This window comes from Diceros bicornis, chromosome 5 (assembly GCF_020826845.1).
Source record: "Diceros bicornis minor isolate mBicDic1 chromosome 5, mDicBic1.mat.cur, whole genome shotgun sequence".
NCBI lineage: Eukaryota > Metazoa > Chordata > Mammalia > Perissodactyla > Rhinocerotidae > Diceros > Diceros bicornis.
The window spans coordinates 40042362-40061381 of record NC_080744.1 but is presented as its reverse complement, the minus strand read 5'-3'; the positions used below and the strand labels follow the sequence as shown (position 1 = coordinate 40061381).

Here is a 19020-nt window from a genome sequence, read left to right as displayed (position 1 = left end):
GCTGTCCCCTCCAAATGAAGCATTTGTAGAGAAAGAAAGGAAATGATGGTCATCTTCAGTAAAATTGCCATTTAAAGGGAGTGTTTTGAATCACAACCCTGTTTGTCACACTGTAGTAGATAACTGAAAATAGGAATAGGTTGTAAACTCTTTTTGACAAATGAACTGTGTGTAACTAAAAATCTCAATGCAGTAGATACTTATAGTGTGACATGGCTTTTGAAACAGTGGCTTTGGTGTCAGATCTGCCAGGGTTTGAGTCCTGGTTTGACCACTTTATTATCTATGATTCTGAGAGGGCAAGACTGTAAATGTTTTCACACTTATCCCTTCAGTGCCTCGTTCTGTACTTGGCACATAATAAGCACTTGATAAATATTTGGTGAAGAAATGAGTTAGCTTCTCTACATCCTTGTGTCTTTATGAAGTTAATCATATTCCTTCGGCAGTGTTTTGCAGTTCAAGTGAGAAGGTGTTTGAGGCACTTAAGCACAGGGCACAGTTAATAGTAGTATCCCTTTTATTATATATATAACAGCCATTCTCTAATTATGGCATGCTGGCTATATGTACTTTGGTGTGACAAAAGGGTAGACATTTACAACTTTTTGAGTTTTTTGAGGTGTGTGTGCATGTGCGCATGCATGTTTTTAAGTGGAAGCTCTTCCCACAGACTTTATTTTCTTGCCACTAAGGGTAGGATGGAGGGAGGGGAGAACCCAGTAAATTTTCAAACTTTTCATTAGAACCAAACAAATAAACTGGGAGAGAGTGGGCAGTGACGATGAAGGCATGATTGAGCTGCTGTGTTAAAAGTAGTTTTAAAAAACTTCCTGATCAACCATAGAGAAGTTCTGTTATATTCGTAACTTCTGTCTAGAATTGATGTATCCATCTGTTCATTCAACAAATATTGACAACTGTATGCCAGGCCCTGGCCAAGGCATGAGTAAGAGTTGTAACATCCTCTTGAGAAACTCTCAGTTGAGTGGGGAAAAAAGTAACCAAATAGTTGAAAAGTTAAGTGATTCCAAAGTGTTGTTTTTTTAAAATAAACTTTAGTAAATTCCTTATATTGGGTTAGAATTTAACCCACATAGTTTATTCTTAAGTCTTTTGCCTTGTAAAGACAACATACTTTCTAACCTTTTTGGAAAGCCACTTAAATAAGTCTATTTCTTTCTTAACAATTCCTTTATTTAAAAATGAAATATGTCAAAAAGACAGCTAAAGAATTAATAAGGAACTGACTTCGATGTTAAATGAGAAGAGTAACCACAACAAACACTTTTGACACAAGGAGCTTGAGTCCCAATTGTTGATTGAATAGGAACAGAGGATTTTTTTTTCCCCAAAGCAATCCCGCTTAGTTTAATCTGCTTTCTTTAATTTTGAAGGAGATGGACGAACACATGCGGAGCATGTTGCATCACAGGGAACTTGAGAACCTGAAGGGCAGGTATGGGAACGGCTGTATTCCATAAACTTGTGAATGTGGGGGGATCTGAATGCTGATGGTGCCTGTCAGCTTATTTTATAGTAATCCTTAGATAAATATTGTCTTATGGCATAGAACTATCTTTTAGAATTAATAACAAGTACAGTAGTTTTCTTTGGCATTCAGAAGGATAAATCTTCATGCATCTCAAGTGTGTAGAATTCACAGCAGCTTTAGCTAAGTAGATTACAACAAAGGTGGGTTGGGATGAGCTAGTTCTCTGATTAGGAAGCTTTCTCATTCCCGCACACCAGCCTTGCAACTAGGACATTTCATATTATGCCTCAGCAGAGTCACAGATTACTGCATGCCATAAACTTTTGGTGTTGCTGAAATAGTCTGAGAAGTCCAAATTGAGCTATTTAGTGCCGAATCCTATTAGTGTAAATATAATCAAAGTACCCTGAGTATTTAAGAATGCTATTTTTGTGATGTAAAGCTTGAGATGTTTAAGGAAAGAAAATCTAATCTAATAAGTAAGTACCTATAAAACATTAAGTGTAGCATATGTGTATATTCCATGTCTTTTTTTCCCCATGTATGGTTCCTTTTTTTTTTTTGCTGAGGAAGAGTCTCTCTGAACTAACATCTGTTGCTAATCTTCCTGTTTTTTTTGCTTGAGAAAGATTAGCCCTGTGCTAACGTCTGTGCCAGTCTTCCTCTATTTTGCATGCGGGTTGCTGCCACAGCGTGGCTGATGACTGGTATAGGTCAGTGCCCGAGATCCAAACCCGCAAACCCTGGGCCACTGAAGTGGAGTGTGCAGAACTTTAACCACTTGGCCACAGGGCCAGCTGCAATGGTTCCTTTTTTGATGTTTTTGAGTTGTGTGAATTGGGAGTTTGGAGACAGTATGGAACAGAGAAACATTGGAAAACTGAGAAATATTAATTATATCTTATTCCATGAATAATAGTTACAAGCTTTGATCAGGATGCTAACCTAAGTCATTTGAAATTATTTGTATTTTAAGTATTACAGTTTTAGATTATGTGGGCAAATTAATATGTTATTAAACTTTCAGCATCCGTTTAGTGTATCAGTGGAATTTTTCCGTGGTCTCAGTCCCTTACTGTGTGAAGGTTAGGTCTTAGCACCAGTGTAAAGAGGCTTTCACTCAAATTTAGTGTGGAGAGCCCTTATCATACCTTGGATATATATGATCTTGAACTCATTATCTTTGGAAACCTATGAATTATGGTCAGCCTTTGATTATCTATATGTGGATTATCTTAATGACTTAATTCCATTTCCAACAGACCTCCTTCTGGAATTCACCTTTTTCTGGCTATTTACCTGCCACCTGACTATATTATAAAGTCAAACAAATGAGGTCAGTAAATCTAGACATTAGGAGAAAAGCCCATTTTATTCCAGACTAATGCCTTATTTTATTCAAAGATCACTAATCAGCTATTTAAAACGTTTAAAAAGCAAATTTCAGTTACTTAAGATTCATGTTCATAATCAATACAGAATCATAAAAAGTAAAAAAAATCCTCTCTCACCTCCCCCACCCCCCACAATTATACTCCCCTCTTAGAGGAAAGTCAACAGTTGGGTGTGTATCCTACCCAAACCTCTTTCTGTGTGTATACATAGATTTATATTTATATGTACACACACATTTTGTTTTGTCTTATTAGCATACCTAAACCACATGCCATACATGTATTGTTCTGTAACTTGTTTTTCCTCTGCTCTAACCCATCAATTTAACTGTGCTGTGGAGATTTTGTCTACCATTTTCACTTATTTAGGGCAAAGTCAAATAATCAAGGAGAAAGCCTTAAAAGCCTCTGAGCTCATAATATAAATGTCAGCTTTAGCACCCAAACTTTTTTTTTTTGGTGAGGAAGACTGACCCAGAGCTAACACCTGTTGCCAATCTTCCTTTTTTTGCTTGAGGAAGAGTGGCCCTGAGCTAACATCTGTGCCAGTCTTCTTCTATTTTGTATGTGAGTCACTGCCACAGCATGGCTTGATGAGTAGTGTAGGTGTGCACCTGCGATCCTGGGCCGCTGAAGTGGAGAATGCCGAACTTAACCATTACAGCACCAGGCTGGCCCCCAAACTCATTTTATTTAGAGGAGAGCACTTTAGTGGTTATTTTCTCATATTTTAGATACAGTGCTAACAAGTTTTATATAGTTTCCTGGCCTGTAACCAATTACAAGGGAGAAGGTAAGCAGATAGCAAGGAAAGACAGCTGACATAATTATAAGAAACCAACAGAAATCTCAGAAATCATTTACTTACCTGGAGCATTTACTGTAGTGACAAACTGTTACCACTAGTTTGTACCATAGGGACAGTTATCAGTCATTATTCTTTTATCTTCCTATCATCAGTTTGTGATTATTTTCTCTGGATTTTGTGTTTAATTACTGGCTTTTTGATGTTAAGGCTTTTTGTTTCTCTTTATGTTTTGTCACTATAATGTTTGGTTGTGATCTGGTTAAGAAATGTAAAGAGCATGTTTTTTTCTTTTTTGAGTGCAAGCTTGATTGAGAAGTAACTTGTCTTATTTGGTTCACAATTTGGATATCTGGAGTATTTCCCTATTTTCCCCTAATATACTTGTTCAGATGTGTGGCCTGTAAGTAATTTCTACAGATAGATGCTATTAAAAAGGCACAAACCTTTATTTATCAACCAGCTGTTGTGGTATAGTTAGAGCAAGCTTAATAAAGAAAAGCTTATGGATGGAATATCTTAAGGCTTTGCCTTGTACACAGGAGAGGAAATTGTGTGGTAACAGGATGAAGCTAATTTGGGCCCTCCTTTAAACGCTCTGAGGAAAAAATTTTTGCCTTTATTAGTGAAGGAGTAAAGCAGTATTTTGTTCCCCAACAATTACTTTATATATTTATACAAAGTAGTAAGTATTTTAACAGGTTACTGATAAAGAATTGGAAAATAGCACCATTAAAATATTATTTAATTTGCTATTGACTTTTTAAAACGTGATTTCCCAAACACCACATGAGGAAGTGTGAATGTGTATTGTGTGTGGAACAGGGAATATACTTGCTTCCAGAACAGACACACTTGAGTTTTCTTTTTTTTTTTTGAATAGTTTTATTTATTTATTTTTCCCCCAAAGCCCCAGTAGATAGCTGTATGTCATAGTTGCACATCCGCACATCCTTCTAGTTGCTGTACGTGGGACATGGCCTCAGCATGGCCAGAGAAGCGGTGCGTCGGTGCGCGCCCAGGCCCCGAACCCGGGCTGCCCAGCAGCGGAGTGCGCGCACCCAACCGCTAAGCCACGGGGCGGGCCCCACATTTGAGTTTTCAAGAGGTGTGGTTGACCTACCTTGTTCTTTCCTGGATGAATGTGGATTCTCTCTTTTCTCTTTTCGAAGTTTCTTGTAAAGCTTATCTCTCTCTCTCTCTCTCTCTCTCTTTTTTTTTAACTAGATTTCATTTATAAGAAAAATGTTAGAGATTTCTGTTTTTTGATAAATTGTTTTTAGTGTTAACTTTTATGTTGTACTTACTGCCTGTACCCTTCTGGGCAGGATCTCTTGAGGTGCTTTTCTATCAAATAACTTTGAAACTGTTGTTAATATTCTTTCTTGAAAGGAAAGCAAAAATAGTCTAAAAATCTGTGTTCTAGTGTCTGTTACATATCCAACATATGCTTGTGCTTTGGGGATTGCAAAGTGTGTGGGTTTATGATTATGGATGTTTATTTTTAACAGAGTTAAATGCTGTCTACTTTACACTGCATTCCTTAATATTTGAAAAAGTCAGTGTGGCCTTCCAGTTATGTCTTTAAAGAGAGAGGGATTTTGATGGTTTGGACATGAGAAAAATTCTCTGCATTTTAGAAGGGTAAAATCAGGGATTTTATTTAAGAATACCTTTCAGAATAATGTCCCTGATACTGCAATGTATAGTTGAACATTTTATAAGTTTTTAGGTAGCAAAGTGGACTAAAACATTTCCCACAGTTTTAGAGAGTTTAAAGCCAAAACGATTTTCTAACCTGAAAATTCACTTGATTCAAATTTTTATTATATTATATTATAAATTATGTATTCTAGGTTAGTGACAGTTTTCAGATTCTTCTGATGCTGCCCACTGTGGACAGATTTATATTTATATATTTTTAACTTATTTCTGTGTTGCTGTGAGGAAAGGCTTGTTTTCTGTTACAAATTAATGTTCACTTTGAATGAGCTACCATAATTTTAATTGCTTGAGAGAAGAGTCTGAATATCCCTGGTAAACTGGAGAAAGTTGAGGATTATTCTTCTTTAAATATATAAATGTGGTAAGTAAGTGGAAAACTCTCAGTGAAAATAATGTATTTAAATTCCTGGAGGATTAGAACGAATTAGAATATTGATATTCAGGGTAATCAGGTAATGATATTTTCAGGGAACATGGTCAGGACTCCTTAAAATAAATCTTAATGTCAAAGACTATAGTGTATCCAGAGCATTTGAGGTTACAAAGTCCAAAAAAAGTGAAAACTTATGAATTTTCCGTTTTGCTGAGATGTTTTCCATGATTCTTACAAAGTAAAAAACAGTGTTTTTTTGTTTGGTTTGTTTTTTAAATTTACTGGGCATTGTTTATTTATACTTGGTCACCCTAGACAACTGTAACCATATTCTTAGCATGGTGCCTGGAATTTAGTAGTTGCTCAATAAGTTTTTTTTTTTTGAGTGAATGTTCAGATGATCTGTAACAGAAACCATGTTCTAGTAAATAAAGTGCTCAGTTTTGAGGGTCTCTTCTGGTTAATTGATGATTAATTCTGCCATGTCTTGGTAGATATATTTGAGGGGAAGATGGAGCGGTGTTGTGTGTGTGTGTGTGTGTGTGCGCGTGTCTGTCTGCCTGTCTTATCGAAGACAGCATGTCTTTTTGTGTTGACTTTTTTTTTTGTAGCTTGGCATAGGAAGTGCAAAAATACCACTAGTATAAACCCAAGACAACTGATACAGAGTTAAACCAATTTGGATTATTGAATTGATATTACTGCCTATTCATTATACTTGTGGCTGTGGTGTTCAGATGTTTCTCATCAGTGACTGCATGGGCAGCTGAACCAATCAAGGGATTTCAGGAAGCTAAAAAAGCAGTTAAATAATTCATCTACTGCAGCTCTGGACATTGATTCAAGACTTTGACTTCTTAAACTGGCCAAGTATGAGATTTACCATTAAATGTGTAAAGTAAAAGGAAAAAAATCCTTCCCAATTTACTTCCTTAACTAAGAACCTGGTTTTGCTTCTCTCTAAACTATAGTATTTTCTGAAACTTGAGAAAAACCATTTGCCTAGCATAGCTGTCAACTTCCTACAACTGAAATGCTTTCCATTCCCTTTAAAATAAGCCCTTCTGAAGCAGAATGTAGATCACATGTATCATCCAGACCAAAAAAGTTTGCTGAGACTACTCCTATCATTTGCCCTGGGGTCCGGAATCTTCACATTCCGGGCAGAGCTCCAGCTGTTCGGATTTTGTTGCCCTGTTGGGATTGGCTACGATGCCCACTCTTTTCTCCACCCCTTAACTTTCACTGGGTGAAAGCTCTTGAGCCAGAGGTTAAATGTAAGTGCTGTCACCAGGCTGTCTGAGTGCAGCTGGTGCCATGGGTGTGCTCCAGAGCAACTCCTGTTTGCTCTGAGCCCCCTGCCCTGCCTCCCCTTTCACCATGTTTCCTCTGGCAAGATTTTAAGTACAGCAATTCAAGAAGATTTCTCCTCCTAAACTACATTATTCTGAAGTATATTGCCTCTTGATTGCTGGAAAAGAATCTTAAATTCATTTCAAAAATAACTTACGAACAAACTTATTAAAAGTGATGAAAGGAGCATTGAAATTGATTAGCACTAATTTTTCGCTGTGCCAAAGTGTGCAGTGTCTTTCAGAGGAAACGATAACACATCTGGTGAGTGTGCCATGCCAGTGGGGAGAATTGAATGTCCCTCATCTCCCTCTTTCCCTAGGGACAGTAGTCATGAGTGCCGAGTGTGCGGGGTCACAGAAGTGGGTCTCTCTGCATACGCAAAGCACATTTCTGGCCAGTTGCATAAAGATAACGTTGATGCCCAGGAAAGAGAAGATGGTGGAAAGGGAGAAGAAGAAGAAGAAGATTATTTTGACAAGGAACTCGTTCAGTTAATAAAACAAAGGAAAGAACAAAGTCGGTGAGTAATGACGTTGATTTTTAAAACCTATCTGAAATAGAATATGATAGAGAATACATTTTCCATTTCCATACTTCTCAGCCTGTAGCTTTCAAACTTAGTTATAAAGTTTATGCGTAAAAGGTCAATGGAATGCTTTCTTGAACTACTGTACTATCTGCTTTAAAAAAAACAAACTCAGTATTGTCCTTACATAAAAGCCCGCTATAGCTGCTACATATCTGAAATTTTTACCATGTTGATAACTATTTAGAACTGTTTTTATTGCTTCCACATTGTTTTGGACACCAGTAAATTGTTTTTATTTGGTATCCAAATTATCTAGTGGAAAAGTATTAGTGTATAAACTTCATTTGAATATATTATATAGTATTTCTTATTGCATCCTTAAGAAAAAATACTTCCTTGATGTGAATTAACACAGTGCTTCTACCAAATTTGATTTATCCTTTCATTAGCTAGTGCTTCAGTAAATATTGAAACAATTTTTTTAAGTTTGACAGTGTCAAGATTGAGAAATATGTTTTTCAGCTTGTACTACATAATTTCATACCTACATCTATAATTCAGGTATTAGGCTTTTGTATTTTTACGTTACTGATTTGTGATCTAAAGAGTTTAATTAATGAAGCAGAAATTTTCAGGTATGAGTAAGAGAGAGACAGAACCAGTTATGAGGTGGGGTAATTTTTCAAGTCATAGGACATGATGAGAAACATTTCAAACTAAAAGAAAAATTTTAAAGATCTTTCTTCAATACTAGTTATATCTGGTCTGTACTTCATTTTTAGTTAGAAGTTTAAATATAAAAGGGAAGTAGTTTTTGCTTTATATGTTAGAGGTTTTTTGAACAAGTCCTTGAAAGAGACTTTCTTAGTCTTAAAATGTCAGTAGCAGCGTGGTCTTAAATCGTTCAGTTGCTTAGTCCTTCAAATGACATTCTCACTACTTTCAGTATAGCTGTAGTTTATTCTTGTTTTAGGGTGTTGGAGCCTCTGGGAGACTAACTTCTATTCTTGTTCTTCCACATTTATGTCATTATTATCTGTGTAAATGATTAAACATTAAGTCAGAGGGTAGAAGAGGTTTTCAGTAAATCAGACCTTCATATCATAGTTAATATTCTTTGAGTATTCTGATATACCTCTTTGGTGACCTCTTTATAAAGTCATCTGCTTATTTCTTCATGAGGTTTTTTTCTTTTTTCCTTCATGAGGTTTTTAATTTAGATTGTTCTTTCTGGGCTGTGGTCTTAGCTGCATGCTGTTGTCCCCTTGATCTGGCCAATTCATGATGGTCTAGGAATTCTGCTTTGTGACTGATTTGTTGCCCAATTTTCCTCCCATTTCTGGATCACATTAGTATAGCGAGTCATTGCTCTTCTTGGGTGTCAAAAGTTGCATACCGCTTAGAAGCGAAAGAGAAAAGCTATTTGGTTAATGGTGGTACAAAAATCCTGCAAGTGTGTGTAATAGCACTTGTCACTTGGGGACTTAGGACTCCTGTTTAGAAATGACTGTAATTCATAATGTAAGTAGATGTTTGAACTTTCAGGTAAATTGACTTTTAATTCCATCTTGTGAGAAAAGAGGAAATTCCAATTTGTGACCAAAATCTTACAGACATTAGAAGCTTTTAAAAGTCAGTACTGAGTATAAGATGTAAGTCCAGTTCAGTGGAGGGAACTCAACTGTAGAAACTTTGTTTTGGGATTTTCATTCTATCAAGGCCTAGTGGTTAAGAGTGTAGACTCTGGAGTGAGACTCTCAAGGTTCAGATCTCTGCCACACCACTTACAGGCTGTTTTATTCTACACAAGATACTTAACCTCTCGAATCCTCAATTTCCTTATCTGAAAAGTAGGAATAATAAGAATCTTGCTTCAGAGTTGTCAAAATTAAATGAGATAATCTATATTAAGTGCTTAGCACTAAATGCCTGACAATCAGTAGGTACTCAATAAATTTTAGCAAGTATTTTTAGCAAGCTCAATTTTTTGAGCACCTACCATATGGTAAGCACTGTGGTAGGGCATACCATAGGCAGTTTGTAGAGGAAAATGGTTTTATACCTATTCTGTGATGTTTGCTTAAATTTATTCACATTTCTGTGGGCTCCTTGTCTAACATGAATAGTTCAGACAGCTGTAGCTTCTTTATAAAAACCTCTAGCTTGTGGAGCTCCTTGTAGCACTTACTGTGGGTGCTACTTATTTGTATCCTTTTTTACTCCTGCTTGTGACCCTATTTCCCCAGCGAGGTTGTAAGCCCTTCAGGAACAGGAACTATACATAAAATTTTCTCTCACCATTAACAGTCATTGAATGTGTTTGATAAAGTATTTATTAATGAAAATGATTATGCAAAGTATAATCTTACCATTTAAAATAGATTAAGAAACTGGGTTTTTCAGAAAGAACCAACAACTGAAGTCATGATATTAAGAGCAACTGTATTGTATTAACTATGATAACTAATCATGGCTGTGAAATATAATTGTTCTTATTTTCAAAAAGCTGCATAATGTAAAAATAGCAATTGGATGATAGGGATGAAATCCTGGGACATGCCAAGAAAAACAGGAGCAGGAAAGGGAGGATAGTGTAAATGTGTCTAATTTTTAGTATTTCTGGGATGATAGGAGAAACAAGATATTGTTTAATTTCTAAATCAATAAGTTATGAAATATAAGTAACTATATCATTTAAAGATATGAAAGCAACCACTATTAGAAATAAAAATAGACTCTTATTACATATTCTAAGTGACAGAGGAAGGAGGTAGTGGGGAAGTGTGGCGGGTTATGCCTTTAAAGGGAGCATAAGAATTCCTTTAAATCACTAATGAAAAACTGTTTTTCTTCCAGACAAGATGAACCTTCCAATAGCAGCCAAGAAATAAACTCTGATGACAGGCGACCCCAATGGAGACGAGAAGACCGAATCCCTTACCAAGACAGAGAGAGCTACAGTCAGCCAGCATGGCATCATCGTGGACCTCCTCAACGGGAATGGAAATGGGAGAAAGATGGCTTTAACAATACTAGGAAAAACAGCTTTTCACATTCTTTGAGGAATAGTGGTGGACCAAGAGGATGTTCCGGTTGGCATAAGGGTGTTGCGGGAGGCTCCTCAACTTGGTTTCACAACCACAGTAATTCTGGAGGTGGTTGGCATTCAAATAGTGGAACAGTAGATTGGAATCATAGTGGTACAGGAAGGAATTCCAGTTGGCATTCTGAAGGAACAGGTGGCTTTTCCAGTTGGCATGTGAACAGCAGTAACGGAAACTGGAAATCCAGTGTCCGTAGTACAAATGGTTGGAATTACAGTGGCCCCGGAGACAAATTTCAACCAGGCAGAAACAGAAATTCTAACTGTCAAATGGCAGACATGAGTATGCCATGGAACAAGAAATCTAAGTCAAACAAATACAATCAAGAGAGATATAATTGGCAGCGGCAAGAAAATGACAAAGTTGGTACGGTTGCCACATATGGAGATCCTTCTGAAGGATTTACAAGTGATAAATTTCCTTCAGAAGGCTTATTTGACTTCAATTTTGAGCAGCTGGAAAGCCAAAACACTAAACAAACAGACACCATAGCTTCCAAAATTGGTGGAAAGAATGGCAGCGTAGTGAGGGAAAAGCTCCGTCGTTGGACACCTTACCCTTCCCAGAAGACTCTGGATTTGCAGTCAGGAAAGAAAGAAGTCACTGGCAACAAGTCAGAAATGATAGATAAGCCTTTCTTTGATTTTAGCTTGACAACCACAGGAATACAAGAGCCCCAAATTGATGAAACAAATAATTCCCCAATGCTGAAAACACAAAAAGAAACACATACTGGATCTCTTAATCACAAAGCCACTTCTGACTGCACTGCTTCCTATGAGGTGGTGAGAGAATGCCCCGTTACAGAAAAACCTGAACAAGAGCATAGCTTAAATAAGATGCCGACATTAAAATCCCCACTCCTTCCAATTCCAGTCACTAAATCAGTTCCTCAAAAGCAAGATTCAAAGAATCCCTCAAAAAATACCAAGATGAATTCTTTTTTTCCTGGAGAACACTCAAATCCCTTAAACAAACCCACTATGGAAGACAATCACGGTTCTTCTTACATATCCAAATTGCGAAGTTCATGTCCTCGTGTTTCAATAGGGAATAAAAGTACATTTGGCACTCAGAGGGAACCTGATGAAAATTTAAGTGATACATTACAAAAAGTCAAAGAAGTGCTACAATGTCATGAGTCTTTGCAAAATCCACTTCTTAGCACTTCTAAAAAGACCAGGAACTATGCAAAAGCAAGTAGGAATGTAGAAGAGTCTGAAAAAGGATCTTTGAAGATTGAGTTTCAAGTACACGCATTGCAAGAAGAAAGTGATGGAGAGATATCTGACACAGAAAAGCATGGAGCAAAAATTGGAACCCTGGGTTCTGCAACTGCAGAAGTTTTATCCTGCAGCACTCACGCTGCTGATAAGAATGAGGGGGATGACCAGAACCTGAAAACGTCTAGAAAACTATCCGCTTCACCATGTAATTCAACAGTTCACCAGAAAGAATCTGAGCTACAAATGACATCTGCAGCCAGTCCACACTCTGGCTTACTGCTAGACTTGAAAAGCTCTCTAGAAGATGCACAGGCTGATGACCTTGTTAAATCTCCTGTGTCTTATGAAACAGAAGGTTTTGAGAGTACAAGCTTGGATGCAGAGCTTCAGAAAAGTGATATAGGTCAGCCCTCAGGCCCTCTCCTGCCTGAACTGAGTAAGCTTGGCTTTCCTGCCTCGCTCCAGAGAGATCTAACCCGGCACATTAGTTTGAAGAGCAAAACTGGAGCACACCTGCCAGAGCCAAACCTCAATAGTGCTCGCCGCATTCGCAATATTAGCGGTCATCGAAAGAGTGAGACAGAGAAGGAGTCTGGGCTAAAGCCAACCCTTCGGCAGATTCTAAATGCATCTCGGAGAAACGTCAACTGGGAACAGGTCATTCAGCAAGTAACCAAGAAAAAGCAAGAGCTAGGCAAAGGCTTACCCAGGTGTGTGCCTCTTTTCAGTGTCCATTTCTCTTCCATTTTTTTAAACTTACCCTTGGCCCTGGTCAAGAGAATTCTATTTGTTACATTTAATTAAATATTTGCAAAAATATACTTTGTAGATGTCTGGTTTAAATATCATCTACATTTAAATATCTACATTAAATATCATCTACATATAAGTATTACCTACATTATGTAGAGTAGCAGTCAGTGCTACTCTATATAACAAATGGAATAAAGTGTTTCCTAGCAGGGGATTCAGGTTAAAAAGAAGCACACCTACTTCTGAGAAAAGTAGCCTACCCCCTTCATGGAAAAAAATCATCAGAAATCCAGCACTTTGGTTATAGGGGCCAGAAAGTGACAGCATAAAAAAAGTATGCCTGTAAAATCTGTATCTATCTCTAGATCTTCATGAGTGGTACAACTTTTAAGTGTAACTATTCTCATTACCTTTTACTTGGAACCTATGGATAGTTACCCTTCTGTATTTACTCTGGGCGTTATATTTATGATCACAAAATACTTTCTCTTAAGCACTTGTGTAATATTTTGGCTGTTCATCTTATGTTGAGATACTAAACGTTTTGAATGGTAAAGCAGCGTTCAACATAGGTTTGCTACTTGAAAATCATCCTGCTGTATTATAATTATATAGCGCTCTAGGCTTAAATTTCTATCTGTATCGAAATAATGTATTTATTGTGCCCCTCTTCACATAACGTGTGAGTATTATTGAGATTATAAATGGTGCCTGGCACTTGTGAATGCTCAATAAACATTTTTGTTTTTGGTTTGTTTGCTGTTAAAAATTACATATTATTGGTGGTTTAAAGCTCCATGTTAAATAAAACCTTCAATTTTTACTCCCTTAAATGCATTCTCATAGCTGTATACAAATCTCTAATTTAGTACTTGTTTTGTTACAATACTTATAATGTAGTTATTTACTTTATATCTGAACTCTTATTAGACTGAGCTCCTTGAGAGCAGAAACCATCCTATGTATATTTATGACCTCAATGCTTAACAGAGTCTGGCACATTAAGTGGTGCCTTCCCTCTCCCAACCATGTCTGATTTATGATTTTTTCTTTCTTTCTTAAGGTTTGGCATAGAAATGGTGCCTCTAGTTCAAAACGAACAAGAGGTCTTAGATTTGGATGGGGATCCTGATCTGTCCAATCTAGAAGGATTCCACTGGGAAGGCGTTTCCATTTCTTCATCCCCTGGGTTGGCAAGGAAGCGAAGCCTTTCTGAGAGCAGCGTCATCATGGACAGGGCTCCTTCTGTGTATAGCTTCTTCAGTGAGGAAGGTACAGGCAAAGAAAATGAGCCCCAGCAGATTTTTCCACCTAGTAACTCATTGAGGGCTGCACAGAGTCAGAAAACAACCATGGGCCTCAAGCAGGAAGTGACACCTCTGGCTGCCTCCCTAAGACAAGGTGAAAGGGCTGAAAATGTTGCTCCTCGAAGACGACATAGTGCGCAATTATCCTCTGACTGTACAATACCTTTGATGCATTTGGCAAAAGACCTGAACAGCCAGGGGAGTTCTACACCACCTTCAGAGAATCAGCATGCCCAGGAGAGTAATGGAGAAGGAAACTCTTTATCATCAAATGCATCCTCAGCGCTTGCAATCTCTGGTTTGGCGGATGCAGCCACAGATAGTAGCTGTACCTCTGGTGCTGAACAAAATGATGGCCAGAGTATTAGAAAGAAACGAAGAGCCACTGGAGTGAGTATGGTTCCCTGTGCTTTTTTTAGAGCATTTCATATGGTGACTTGGCTGTTATAAGAAAGATTTAACTGTTTGATTTTTCTTGGGTATCAGGGGTTGGAATACTCTGGCACAGAAGATTTGTGAGGCTGTTACTTTCATATTCTTATTCTGCTGGTTTCTTTCACTGAGTAATTCTACAGAGTTAAATGTAATTAAATATGAATGTACAGTATGAGGAAAATATGAAGTCATCTCTAAAACTAGTCTCCAAGCCAATGATTCTTTGTATCACCGGACCAAGGAGTAAGCCACATCTTCAGCTGTAACTTGATCTGTTTTCATGATGCATTCTATGCTGCTACTGGGGAAAGGCATTCTAGTGTTGCATTTGTATTTGTAGGGCATGTATGCTTGTTGGACCCAGGACTACTAGGCTTAACACTAAGGTAGTTTTAGTACTATTAGAGGGCATATGAGCATAGTCTTAGAAATATTTTTAGTCTCTGTCTGTCTTTTGTACTTCAGTTATCTAACCTGTCCCTTTCAGAATCCATTCCTTTACTGACACCACTTCTCTTCTGGCATCTCTGTTGCTAATACTGCTTAACCCTTTTAGGAACCCTTTCTGAAAAGAAAGAGTTGCTGGTGGTAGTATATTCTGGAATCTGGCACTGTGAGAAAATAGGCTATTTCCTTTATACTGAGGTAATATATAGCCAAGTAGTTAAGGGCATGTATTATAGACCTGGGTTCAAATTCCAACTCTGCCCCTTTGAGCTAGACACTGTAGTGGATATTGTTAGATGAGAGATTGTCCTATGGCAAAGCTAATATTTTGGGGCCTGTCTCATAAACTGTTTAGCTTTTTGTTGTGAAGATTTTCTTTCTGAAATTTAAAGTAGAAATTTTGCCGCAATGAAATCAGCTATATTTGTTACTGGCTTTGTCCATCCTTCTGTCTATGTCCCTGCTTTACCAAGGTGAAATGCTTTGCCTAAGCCCCATTGGCTTTACTGTTTCTAGGATGCTAGGAAGGTACTTATCATAGAGTCTATTTTTTTTTTTAATCCGATAAATTCATTCAACTAATATTTGAGTTCTTACCATGTACATGAGACTCCTGCTGTCCTGTTAGAGGTAGTAGCAATAATGAGGAATAACGTATGACTATTTTAGAAGTCTTTTTTCCTCTCCTGGCTAATGACCTTTATATATTTTTATAATTTAAAATAATTTAAATTTTTTTTTTAATTTTTTGTTTATTGCAGTAACATTGGTTTATAACATTGTAAAAATTTCAGGTGTACATCATTGTACTTCTATTTCTGCATAGATTACATCATGTTCACCACCAAAATACTAATTACAACCCATCACCACACACATGTACCGAATTATCCCTTTCACCCTCCTCCCTCCCCCCTTCCCCTCTGGTAACCACCAATCCAATCTCTGTCCCTATGTGTTTGTTTATTGTTGTTATTATCTACTACTTAATGAAGGAAATCATGCGGTATTTGACCTTCTCCCTCTGACTTATTTCACTTTGCATTATACCCTCAATGTCCATCCATGATGTCACAAATGGCTGGATTTCATTGTTTCTTATGGCTGAGTAGTATTCCATTGCGTATATATACCACAGCTTCTTTATCCATTCGTCTCTTGATGGGCACTTAGTTTGCTTCCAAGTCTTGGCTATTGTGAATAACGCTGCAATGAACACATGGGTGCATGTACCTTTACAGATTGGTGTTTTCAAGTTCTTTGGATAAATACCCAGCAGTGGGATGGCTGGATCATATGGTAGTTCTATCCTTGATTTTTTGAGGAATCTCCATACTGTTTTCCATAGTGGCGGCACCAGTTTGCACTCCCACCAGCAGTGTATGAGAGTTCCCTTCTCTCCACATCCTCTCCAACACATGTTGTTTCCTGTCTTGTTAATTATAGCCATTCTGACGGGCGTCAGGTGATATCTCATTGTAGTTTTGATTTGCATTTCCCTGATAGTTAATGATTTTGAACATCTTTTCATGTGTCTGTTGGCCATCTGTATATCTTCTTTGGAGAAACGTCTGTTCAGGTCCTTTGCCCATTTTTTAATTGGGTTGGTAGTTTTTTTGTTGGTAAGATGCATGAGTTCTTTATATATTCTGGAGATTAAGCCCTTATCAGAAGTATGGTTTGCAAATATCTTCTCCCAATTGTTAGGTTGTCTTTTCGTTTTGTTGATGGTTTCCTTTGCTGTGCAGAAGCTTTTTAGTTTGATGTAGTCCCATTTGTTTATTTTTTCTATTGTTTCTCTTGCCTGGTCAGACGTGGTGTTTGAGAAGATGTTGCTAAGACTGATGTCGAAGAGCGTACTGCCTATGTTTTCTTCTAGAAGTTTCACAGTTTCAGGTCTTACATTCAAGTCTTTAATCCATTTGGAGTTAATTTTTGTGTATGGTGTAAGGTAAGGGTCTACTTTCATTTTTTTGCTTATGGCTATCCAGTTTTCCCAACACCATTTGTTGAAGAGACTTTCTTTTCCCCATTGTATGTTCTTGGCTCCTTTGTCAAAGATTAGCTGTCCATAGATGTGTGGGTTTATTTCTGGGCTTTCGATTCTATTCCATTGATCTGTGTGTCTGTTTTTGTGCCAGTACCATGCTGTTTTGGTTACTATAGCTTTGTAGTATATTTTGAAATCAGGGAGTGTGATACCTCCAGCTTTGTTCTTTTTTCTCAGGATTCCTTTAGCTATTCGGGGTCTTTTGTTGTTCCATATAAATTTTAGGATTCTTTGTTCTATTTCTGTGAAAAATGCTGTTGGAACTTTGATAGGGATTGCATTGAATCTATAGATGGCTTTAGGAAGTATGGACATCTTAACTATGTTAATTCTTCCAATCCAAGAGCACGGAATATCTTTCCATTTCTTTGTGTCTTCTTCAATTTCTTTCAGAAATGTTTTATAGTTTTCGGTGTACAGATCTTTCACCTCTTTGGTTAAGTTTATTCCTAGGTATTTTATTCTTTTTGTTGCAATTGTAAATGGGATGGTATTCTTAATTTCCCTTTCTGCTACTTCATTGTTAGTGTACAGAAATGCAACTGATTTTTGTATGTTGATTTTGTATCCTGCAACTTTACCATATTCGTTTATTACTTCTAAAAGTTTTCTGGTGGATTCTTTAGGGTTTTCTATATATAAAATCATGTCATCTGCAAATAGTGACAGTTTCACTTCTTCCTTTCCAATTTGGATCCCTTTTATTTCTTTCTCTTGCCTGATTGCTCTGGCTAGGACTTCCAGTACTATGTTAAATAGGAGTGGTGACAGTGGGCATCCTTGTCTGGTTCCTGTTCTTAGAGGGATGGCTTTCAGTTTTTCACCATTGAGGATGATATTAGCTGTGGGTTTCTCATATATGGTCTTTATTATGTTGAGGTACTTTCCTTCTATACCCATTTTATTCAGAGTTTTTATCATAAATGGATGCTGTATCTTGTCAAATGCTTTCTCTGCATCTATTGAGATGATCATGTGATTTTTATTCTTCATTTTATTAATGTGGTGTATTACATTGATTGATTTGCGAATGTTAAACCATCCCTCTTTATCTCCTCAGGATGGATCTTCTCCTGAACTCCCAAGTCTTGAGAGAAAAAATAAAAGAAGGAAAATTAAAGGAAAGAAAGGTATAGTGCAGAATATTCTGGCAGAAAGAAATTGTTCTTACGGCAATTCAGCCTTTTTACAACTTGACACAAAGTATAGTTTGTGGTTACCAAACGCTGATTGCCCATTTATTTATTTATTGACATTTTTGTTGTCTTGCTTAAGGGCATAGAAAAGTTTGATTTTCTACGATATCCAGTTGTAACTATAGAAGAAGTACATGATGCCACATAGACCTGTAAGCTAAAGTAAATATATATCTCGGACAAATTGAGTTCAGTATAAAGCCAGAAAGTCTCATTGGGCTTTTTCAGTGGGATGAAGGAATACAGACAAAATTTAAAAATTTTGTCCTTCCTGGTCATTTATAGCCATTTCTCCCACTTTCCACTTTTGAGGCATCTTGGTTGCTTTTCTCATGTGAATTAAGGAGAGAAGTTATTAGTGTAGCTCCCTCACTGACACACTTCTGTGAGTCTTGCTTTCCACTGACTCTAATTCTGTTCCAGTATAAGGGCTAGTGTGGGAAGTGATGGGATGAGCCTTGGGTGATTGGATGTGATGAATAAGGTAGGAGTCAGGGATGCCGCCAGTTTCTGGCTGGGGCAACTGTGTATCATTTGTAGAGCTAGAAAACTCCATGAGAGGAGCAGTTTGAGGGTAGAGGAAGATGAGTTCCCTTTTGGATCCCTTGAGTTGAAGGACCTTAGAGGCACCTAGGTAGAGATATCAAGTTAGTAGTTGGATATGTGGGTCTGGAGTTTAAGGGAGAGGTCTTGGCATGTTGGATGGGAAAGAGACAAACATAAAGATGACAAATACACATAGCAGAACATTTTATTTCAGGTAACTTAAATGTACTGTTTCAAAACTATATCTTCTTCAAGAAGACTTCTCTAATAAAGAGAACT

The 19020-nt window shown here is 37.3% G+C and overlaps 1 protein-coding gene across 3 annotated transcripts in view; it reads left to right on the top strand.

Moving 5' to 3' along the window:
• Nucleotides 1-19020, top strand: part of ZNF106 (zinc finger protein 106) — a 63263-nt gene that overhangs the window by 20036 nt on the left and 24207 nt on the right. Inside the window, exons 1-6 of one of the 3 annotated variants that reach the window (XM_058541345.1) lie at nucleotides 1395-1459; nucleotides 2758-2831; nucleotides 7468-7668; nucleotides 10534-12717; nucleotides 13824-14457; nucleotides 18060-18129. In XM_058541345.1, the coding sequence (XP_058397328.1) occupies nucleotides 2827-2831; nucleotides 7468-7668; nucleotides 10534-12717; nucleotides 13824-14457; nucleotides 18060-18129 (3094 nt within the window). In that variant the 5' untranslated portion in view covers nucleotides 1395-1459; nucleotides 2758-2826. Of the gene's footprint in view, nucleotides 1-1394; nucleotides 1460-2757; nucleotides 2832-7467; nucleotides 7669-10533; nucleotides 12718-13823; nucleotides 14458-18059; nucleotides 18130-19020 lie in introns of those variants that run through there. The other 2 variants (XM_058541344.1, XM_058541346.1) reach the window with 2 other exon arrangements.